The 9737-nt window shown below is 55.5% G+C and overlaps 1 protein-coding gene across 1 annotated transcript; it reads right to left on the bottom strand.

Moving 5' to 3' along the window:
* Window positions 1-614: 614 nt before the first annotated feature.
* Window positions 615-9130, bottom strand: P2RY6 (pyrimidinergic receptor P2Y6). Its single transcript, XM_030475791.1, has 2 exons — window positions 9066-9130; window positions 615-3684 (listed from the first exon to the last, which is right to left on the bottom strand). Exon 2 carries the CDS (start codon window positions 3624-3626, stop codon window positions 2634-2636), a length of 993 nt encoding a protein of 330 aa, XP_030331651.1. The 5' UTR covers window positions 3627-3684; window positions 9066-9130; the 3' UTR covers window positions 615-2633.
* Between the last annotated feature and the right edge of the window lie 607 nt (window positions 9131-9737).

The following is a 9737-nucleotide window of genomic DNA, read 5'->3' as shown; positions in this document are numbered from 1 at the left end:
ATGGGGACACCAGGCTGAGATTGTCCCATTCACCGGCCCTCTCACAGCCCCCCAGTGTTTTGACCTTCCATTGCAGAACCCCCAAAATACATCAGAGGAGATTTTGGTGTGGATGATCTCCAGCCAAGGGAAAGCCCAGGGGTGGCTTTGCCTCCTCCATCATATTCTGTGCCCCAACCCAAAGTCATTGTCACTATGTATGGTCCTCACCATAAGGACATGGCCTTATGGTGCTTAAACCACGATGCCACCACTCCTCCAAAACCAGGTGGCTTGAGACAACACCATTGCAGGATCTTTCTCAATTCCAGCCCACCACGATGCTGAGATCTTTGAGCATCATCCAAGAGCCAATGATCACTCTGGGCACCCTCCTCATCCTTGCAACAGCAAGAAGCCACACTGGGACCACTAACCCTGGGTGCTGGTGAGATCCTTGGGTGGAGAGGTACCCAAAGAAGATTGTGTGCTTGTGAGGTACCCAAAGAAGCTGCGTGCTTGTGGGGAGCAAGTTGATGTGAAGTCATACATTTGGCCACATGCGAATTGGAGGGATGCTCATCCCTGGAGATGTGAAGCAAATTGCTTAGATCAACTTAAACATGATTATTATGCACAGACAACCTGCAGGAAACATTTATCTCTATATACATATGGAAATGAATACTATACAGAATCATGGAATGGTTTGGGTTGAAGGGGCCTTAAAGCTCATCCAGTTCCAAACCCCTGCCATAGGCAGGGACACCTTCCACTAGGGCAGGTTGCTCCAAGCCCCTGTGTCCAACCTGGCCTTGAACACTGCCAGGGATGGGGCAGCCACAGCTTCTCTGGGAAAAGTCTGTGCCAGCGCCTCAGCACCCTCACAGGGAAGAGCTTCTGCCTCAGACCCCATCCAATCTCCCCTCTGGCAGGTTAAAGCCATTCCCCTTGGCCTGTCCCTACAGGCCCTTGTCCAAAGCCCCTCTCCAGGTTTCCTGGAGCCCCTTTAGGCACTGGAGCTGCTCTAAGGTCTCCCCTTCAGGAGCCTTCTCTTCTCCAGGCTGCCCCAGCCCAGCTCTCTCAGCCTGGCTCCAGAGCAGAGCTGCTCCAGCCCTCGCAGCAGCTCCGGGGCCTCCTCTGGCCTCGCTCCAGCAGCTCCACGTCCCTCTTGTGCTGTTGCCCCAGAGCTGGATCAGGACTGCAGGGGGGGTCTCCCCAGAGCGCAGCAGAGGGGCAGGATCCCCTCCCTGACCTGCTGCTCACTCCATACGTACATACATCCACTGTATAAATACATATAGTTTAATCAGGATGGGGAACATCTGTGCTGGGCTACAAACCCTCCTGTGCAGGGATGTGTTACATGTACGTACTTATAGAGGGTGCACATATGTGCACATTCCGTATGGAAAAGGAAGGGGGAGGTTTATCCTACACATCCTACATGTTAAAGAAGACTCACAGAGCAATTAGTGGTACCTCCACCCCACACCATGTAAGTGAATGCCTCCTGGCTTGGGATGAGGACGATCCCTATGGAGGCTGCAGGGAGCAAAGTTTAAGCCTCAGCCCAGCATGGTGCTGGTGCAGAGGCCAAGCCAACCATGGGACATGGCAAAGGACACCAAGTAGCTTGGTGGCGTAGGGTTTCCTGACTCCAGTCTTTGTGTCCGGGTGTGCTGGCTTTGATTTTGGTGGATCCTGGTTAGGAGGTGATGGCAGGATGCCAAGGGTGCCAGGGTGGAACAGAATGCCCAGGGCAGTGCTGGAGTCACCATCCCTGCAAGTGTTCACACACCATGCAGATGAGGCCCTCAGGGACATGGGTTAGTGGTGGCCTTGGCAGCGCTGGGAAATGGTTTAATTTGATGATCTTAAAGGTCTTTTCCAACCTGATTGATTCCATGATTCTGTGATTTGAGGTACTGGGCTAAGCAGGAAGCTGGAGTCAGATGATGCTGAAGGTCCCCAGGCAGGTGACAACACTTCTGGCTTGTGTCTGACCCATCCCCAGTTTGTCACTCAAGTGGGATATCCAGCATGGGTGTCCCAGTTTGGCCAGGGATGCTCTTCCAGCATTTTGCAGCACCAGTGATACCAGTAGGCCCATGTCTCTTACTGGTGTGGCCCCAGTCCAGGGTCTAGGGATAGGGATGTCCCAGTATTACCCCAAGAAATGTCTATGACAATGATATTGAACTGGAGAAACACACGTCCCCATGTTCTCCAGACATGTATGAGCTGAGTTAAGCCCTCCCCAGCCTTTGCAGGGCCCCATCAGGGAATCTTTAAATCAGAAAGGGGAGAAATCACCCCCCAGCAGCTTGCCTTGTGTGCTCTATGGTCCCACTGTGTTCACCATGGTCCCACCAGTGGCTTTTATTGCATCGGTGGCTTGGCCACCATGGAACCATGGTGCTAAGCTGCTCAAACTGAGCAACCAAGCCAGAGAGAGGACACTGGATTTGTGCCATGATCGGGTTAATACTGTGCTGCTGCAGGCTGGAGATGAAAGTGCTGAAAGCTTGGGAGATACCGTCCTCCTGTCCTCCAGCATGTTCCCAGCTGAAGCCATCTCTTCTCTGTGGAGCTTGAAACCAAGACTGCTCCATGGCTGACCCTGGTGAGACCCAGGTGGCCCTTGTCCTTGCCTAGGAGCCATAGGTAATGCAATGGTCATGTCGCCACTTGTTGCTCATCTTGTCCAGGAGGTAACGGGTGCTCTCACGGAACTTGCGTTGGGTGAAGTAGAAGAGGATGGGGTCGAGGACACTGTTCATGCTGGCAAAGGGACGCGTGCACTTGTAGGCAATGGCAAATGCCTGTAGAGCTGGGCAGGGCAGGCTGGGAGAGGAACGGACTATCAGGTAGATGGTCTTGGTGAGGTGGAAGGGGAAGAAACTGATGGAGAAGACGATGACCACAATGATGATCATCCGCACGGCTTTGTCCTTCCTCTTGTGCACCACCAAGCCGATCAGCTCGTCCTTCTGGCACAGGATCCTGGCCATGCTGCAGTAGCAGGCGAGGATGGCCACGAAAGGCAGCAGGAAGCCGGTGACAGTGAGGGTGATGCCATAGGGGAAGTAGGCAGAGGAGCGATCTGGTGGGCTCAGGTCATAGCAGACAGTGCGGTTCCTCTGGGTGCCGGTGGAAGCGAAGACAAAGGTGGGCAGGCACTGGGCAATGACAATGAACCACACGGCAGCACAAATCAGCCACGTCAGCTTCTTCCCCTTCTTCTTGTGCCATGAGGCCAAGGGGTGGCAGATGCCCAGGTACCGCTGGACGCTGATGCAGGTGAGGAAGAGGATGCTGCTGTGGAGGTTGGTGTAGAACTGGAAGCGGATGAATTTGCAGGTGAAGTCCCCAAAAGGCCAATAATCCTTCTGGGTGTAGTTGTAGATGAGGAGAGGGAGGGAGCAGACGTAGAGAAGATCAGCCATGGCCAGGTTCAACATGTAGATCATGCTGCGGCTGAGTGCCTTACGGGCCACCCAGATCTGCCCGATGACCACGGCGTTCAAGGGCAACCCCACTGTGAACACCACTGAGTAGACCAAGGGCAGCAGGACCTGCTTGAACTCCTCGTGGAAGGTGCATGAGTTCCTCCCACTGCCCACAAGGGCTGTCAAGTTGGCCATGGTGGTGGTTCCCCCCTCCAGCGATGTCCTCTCTGCTGGTGTGGCCCTTCAGAAGTACCTGAGAATGACAAAGGAGATGGTTGGTGACTTGGCCGTGTGTAGTCACATCCAGCCTAGCAGGATGAACCTGGACTGCTGTGTGCAATCTCATAGCCATAACCTTCTGGGTCAGGGCAACCCCCACTACCCATACAGGCTGGGGGAGACTGGATGGAGCAGGAGAAGAAGGACTTGGGGTGTTGGGTGAGGAGAAGCTCCCCATGACCCGGCTTCAGTGTGTGCTTGAGCCCAGAACCCCCCCATGTGCTGGGCTGCACCCCCAGAGCGTGAGCAGCAGGTCAGGGAGGGGATCCTGCCCCTCTGCTGCGCTCTGGGGAGCCCCCCCTGCAGTCCTGATCCAGCTCTGTCCTGGAGAGGGGCTTTGGACAAGGGACAGGCCAAGGGGAATGGCTTTAACCTGCCAGAGGGGACATTGAGATGAGCTCTGAGGCAGAAGCTCTTCCCTGGGAGGGTGCTGAGGCGCTGGCACAGACTTTTCCCAGAGAAGCTGTGGCTGCCCCATCCCTGGCAGTGTTCAAGGCCAGGTTGGACACAGGGGCTTGGAGCAACCTGCTCTAGTGGAAGGTGTCCCTGCCCGTGGCAGGGGTTGGAGCTGGATGAGCTTTAAGGTCCCTTCAACCCCAACCAATCTGGGATTCCATGATTCTAAACCACGATGATGGATTTAGGGGTCCCACAGGAAGGGGAAAGTGGAGAGAATGGAACCACATGGGGTGGTGGCACACGGGACAGTGTGGTGACAATGATCACCACCACCTCAGCTCCACTTCCCCCAACACTTCCATGCTGTGGAAAGGTTTGCACGAGGCCAAATCAGCCTCATCCCACTGCAGGAGAGGAACTTGCAGCACTGGCTGCCGTTAGCCACTGACACGGCTTCCTGCTCCTCTGCAGGGGGTGCCAAAACCCTACAGCCGGTCACCCAACCAGGCTGTGTCCCCTGAATCCTGTGTCCTATCAGGAGATGCCACCTGCATGGAGCCCAACACTACCCGCAGATGTTTTGTGGTTGCTTTCATCCGGGAATCAGGACTGATGATGCTCCGGTTCCAGAGGTTTTTGGTTTTACGGGCTAAGAGAGCCCATCCCCGTGGCCTCTGGGCTGCTCTGAGCTGGGGAAGAGATCATCTGCTTTACTTAGAGGCTGAAATGAATGCAAAAGTCATGGTCCTACAGCACAAAGAGACCCCTGGCCCCAGCCGTGTCACTTGCCGTGCCACCCATGGGTGCTGCACGCTCCCAGCAGCTCGGAGGGGCAGGCAGAGCTGCTTCTCCTTCCTCCTCTTGCTTCCTCCATCGCTGGCAGACCTGGCTGCAAGCCTGGCTGGTGGCCTGGGGCCAGCATCCTGCTTTCCCTGCTCGCCCTAGTGACAGCCCCAATGTCCAGTGGGGATGAGGTTGCTTGGAGATGGGGTGGCCAGTGTCCCCACGCTGGTTGGGAGGGGAATTGAGGCAGGGAAGGGTGCATGGGGCAGAGGGGATGAGAGGGGACACACAAGTCCAGGGGCCACCGTACTAGCTTGTACCACTGTGGTGGCCCCATTTTGGGTCTTTGGGGCCTCATTTTGGGGCCTTACCAGCCCCAGAGCATAGCCCCACCATGGGGTCAGGCTTGGAGATAGTGATGGGGACATACAAAAGGGTCCCCTATTTTTGGGGTGCTCCTGGCTTGTAGATCACCCCCCCCACTCTCCTGCTGTCACATATGCCTCCTAACCCCTGCAACCTACTGAGCACCTATAGCACCCCACTGAGTCCCTCTGTCACCCCACTGCACGCCATTGTCACTCCAGCTCCATGCAGTCCCAGCATCCCCTCCTCTGCCATCTCCAAGTCAGTAAGTACCCTGGGGCTATGAACTGGCCTGGGAACCCCCCCAAAACCTGAGACCCAAGGTTGGGGCAGCACCCACCCAGCCCTCACCCCGGGCACCCATGGGATCCCCTGCCATGCCATGTGTGCTCACAAGAACATCACCATGGGGACAAAGGGGCCAGCAAGAGGGGTCTTGGGGGACCTGGGAGTGCATCTTATCTGCTGGGGTGCCACAGGGTGATGGAGGGGGGTCACAGGGACCCACTGCTCTGCCCAGCACCTGGCCACATCTGTGTCACTTGGGTGCTGTGCTCTCTCCATTGGGCAACACTTCCCCTTTCCACCCAAGAGCAGCACCCTGGGGTGATGGGGAACAGAAACCTGGGTGGCAGGATGGATGCTGAGCTGCATGGCACAGCACCGTGGGCTTTGTGTGGCACTGCATGGCACTGCACGGCACTGCACGGCTATGACATGGCACAACCCAGCCCGTGCCAGCACCTCCATCACAGCTCTGCACCATGTACATACATCCCCATCCCCTACACACATACATGGACCTCCTATATACACATATTCAGTCTCCCTACACATGCAGACACGTGTGTGCACACCCCATGGCCACACTCTACATGTGTGCATGGACATGTACCCCCAATGTACTCATATTGCACCCCCAAAAGAGACATTTGGGACACCGAGGGACATGCAGAGCTTTCAAAGGCCACTGGGGCAGGGGACATGCCCCAGAGCAGTTTGTAGAAGCCAGGATGTGACCATCCACAAGCCATGTCAACAGACTCATGAAATTTTGTGTCTTTTTCCCCGTTTTGGTGCATTTTCCCCCATTTTGGGGTACTTCCCCCCATTTTTGGGTATTTTCCCCCATTTTGGGGACTTTTCCCTGACTTTTGTCTCATTCCAAGGGTGGGCATCTGGGGCAGATGGTGGGGACATGGAGGTGACCTGGCATGATAGCACCAAGAGGAGGAAGATGCTCCAGTTGCCTTGCCCCCTTTCGCTGTGGCCACAAAAGGGAAACTGAGGCACAGGCACTGGGTTTGAAGGGAACCAGCGTGGCTCAAGCCCCATTTTAACAGCTTTTGTCCCTAAAACATCACTTGGAGCGGTTGTTTGTGTGAGGTTTCTGAAGGACGTGCCCAAGGCTATACAGGCCATCAGTGGCAGAGTGCAACCACCCATAAACCCACAATCACAGTCTGCCATCACCATAAATCACCACGATTTCTAATTAATGAAACCACATTAAGATGCTCAGCCTCATCCTATTACCGAGCCCAAAGCTTGGTGGATTATCCCAAAAGTCCTCTTTTTCACCCCAAAAAACCATCACAGGGATCTCTGCCAGCCCTTGGGGTGATGGGGTGGGTGCTCTCAAGCTCAGCTTCCCCTAAAAGCTGACACCCATGGAGACCTGGACCCTGTGCCCTGACATCATGGTGATGGGCACCAGGTGAAATCAGTCCCAAAATGAGACTTGCAGGGGGGAAAAAGGGGTGTCCATGGTGTTGGGGTGCTCCTGAGGATGAGACCGTGGTGGGGGAATCTTGGTGACTCAATGGCCGGGGTGGGATGGTGGAGACGGAACTGAAAGCTCCAGCTCAGCAGATCTCAAAGGGGATGAATGGAGGCTGCTCCTACCCTGCGTGTTGCTTGGCAAAAGCCACAACATCCCTGTTCCGAAAGATTTCCTAGCTGGCCCCAAAACATCTTCAGGTCCTCATGGACATGTCCCATCAGCTCCGGGGCAGTTGAGGACCAAGGTTGGGATGTGTTAAGGGAAATCCCTATTTATTGAAGCCTGAAGGTGGAATGATGTGGACAAACTGGGACAACATTGGGCATTTTAGGGTGCTTAACATGGACCCATGGGGATGGGGCAGCACTGGGGCTCTGGCCGGGCTTGTGTAAACCCATATATATATACACACAAACATGTAGGAACATATACAGCCACATGTTCACACATACACATGCTTAAACATCTGTATATAAGCATATACATGTTTCCCTCTAAATATACCTCTGTACCTACATATGCAGACATACATGGCTCTACACACACATACATGTCTCCATACATGTATATATGTCTCCACACACACGTATATACAAACTTCTATACCTGTATACACAAATAGATGTCTCCAAGCAGATGGACACACACAGATGTATATACATAACTCCATATATATACAGATGTATTTATGCTGCTATATACTCTTCTATGCACACGTGCTCATATATACAAATATATTTATCTCTGTATGTCTATATGCACAAATACATACATATATATATAAAGGAAGAGGGCAGGCTGGTGGCACCCACAGCAGGGTAGAAGACCGGGTCCCTCAAGCAGATTTGAGGACACGCTGTGTGTGCCACCACCTTCCGCACTGAGGCTGATCCCTATGGGTGCCCCAAGAGATGCAGGAGCATCCTGGGTGCACCCCAGGCTGTGGGAGCAGAGGGACTGGGATGAACCCACCCCACTGAGCTTCACACAGCCCTGCTGTGGGGATCAGGGTGTGATTTTAAGCCTTGCTCTGTGGTAAAAGCTGCTAAACCTTCCAAAAGGCAAAGTCCAGCAGCTACCATTGGGGTGGCTTTGGGATCAGCCCCAAAAGGAGCACTGATGCTCTCTGGACCTGACCCAATGCAGTCGGATCAGACCCCATCCTCTCCAGTTGTGCCTCATCCTGCCCAGTTCAATCTGATCTACTTGGGTCCCATCCTGCCTGGTGGAGTCTCACCCACTTGGGTCTGATCCTGTCTGGTCTGGCCCCAACCTGCCCAGTTTGATCTGATGCTGTCAGATCCCATCCTACCTGGTTCCATCGGACCCTCTTGGGTCTGATCCTACCAAGTCTGGCCTCATCCTGCCCGGTGTGGTCTGACTCCCTTGGGTCCCATCCTGCCTGCTTTGATCTTGCCCCCTTGGGTCTGATCCTTCCCAGTTCAGTCTGACCCTGTTGGGTCCCATCCAGCCCACTTCAGTCTGACTCTCGGGTCTCATTCTAACCCTGTTTTGTCTGACATGCTCAGGCCTGATCCTGCACAGTCTGACCTCATCCTACCCCGTCCGATCTGACCCTCTCGGGTCTGATCCTGCCTGGTTCACTCTGATCCCTCAGGTCCCATCCTACCCCGTCCAGTCTAACCCTGGCGGGTCCCATCCTGCCCGGTTCACTCCGACCCTCTCGGGTCTGATTCTGCCTGGTTTGGTCTGACACTGTCGGGTCTCACCCTGTCCGATCCAGCCCCATCCTGCCCAGTTCATTCCGACCCTCTCGGCTCTCATCCTGCCCGTTCACTTCGACTCTCCCGGCTCCATCGTGCACGGTTCGGTCTGACTCCGTTGAGTCCCATCCTGCCCGGTTAAACCCCATCCTGCCCGGTTCACTCGGACCCTCTCAGCACCCCTCCTGCCCGGTTCGGTCTGACTCCGTTGAGTCCCATCCTGCCCGGTTCACTCCGACCCTCTCAGCTCCCCTCCTGCCCGGTTCGCTCGGTTCCGTCCCCCCCATACGCGGCACTTACCGGCAGCGGGATGCGCCTGGGCGGCAGCAGCGGAGCTCAGAGCCCGGGGCCGCCCCGCAGCCGCCGGCAGCCGGCCCCGCTCCGCCCCGGGGCCGCCCCGCTCCGCCCCGCTCCGGCCCCGGCACCTGCGGGAGGGCCCCCGAGGGGGGTGTGGGTCACATACGGATCTGGGGGGAGAACAGCTGGATTGGGGGGTGCCGACAACTGTATGGGGGGGCTCCCATGCAAACATCTGGCTTGGCATCATGAGTGAACATCTGTATTGAAACGGGTGTTGGGGGGCTTCCGACGCCCCCAAAAGTGAGATTTACAGGGTGGGATGCTCATGCATTGGTCAACAGCGTGGTCCTGGCTGGAGGCTGGGGGCTGTGGAGCCCTCGGTGGGAGGCTGGGGGTTGGGGACAGGGTCTCCCCATGGCCCCAGGTCCCAACCAAAGGGGTCGGTGGCTTTGGTGATCATTAACCAGAAGGTCAAGCCTCGGCGCTTCCTGAGCACAGCTATTAAAGTGCAATAAGAAACGGAACCCTGAGGGAACGTGTTGAGTATGAAAGGGCTGATGTATAAACAGCCCAGGGATGCCGGGATTACGCAGGATGCCGGGCTTGGCCCTGCCTTTCCCTGGAAGCCCGAGTTTCCCCTCCAAAATTATTACCTTCTCTCCTTCTTAGGGG

This window comes from Strigops habroptila, chromosome 2 (assembly GCF_004027225.2).
Source record: "Strigops habroptila isolate Jane chromosome 2, bStrHab1.2.pri, whole genome shotgun sequence".
NCBI classification, from domain to species: Eukaryota; Metazoa; Chordata; class Aves; order Psittaciformes; family Psittacidae; genus Strigops; species Strigops habroptila.
This window is presented reverse-complemented; position numbering and strand designations above follow the sequence as displayed.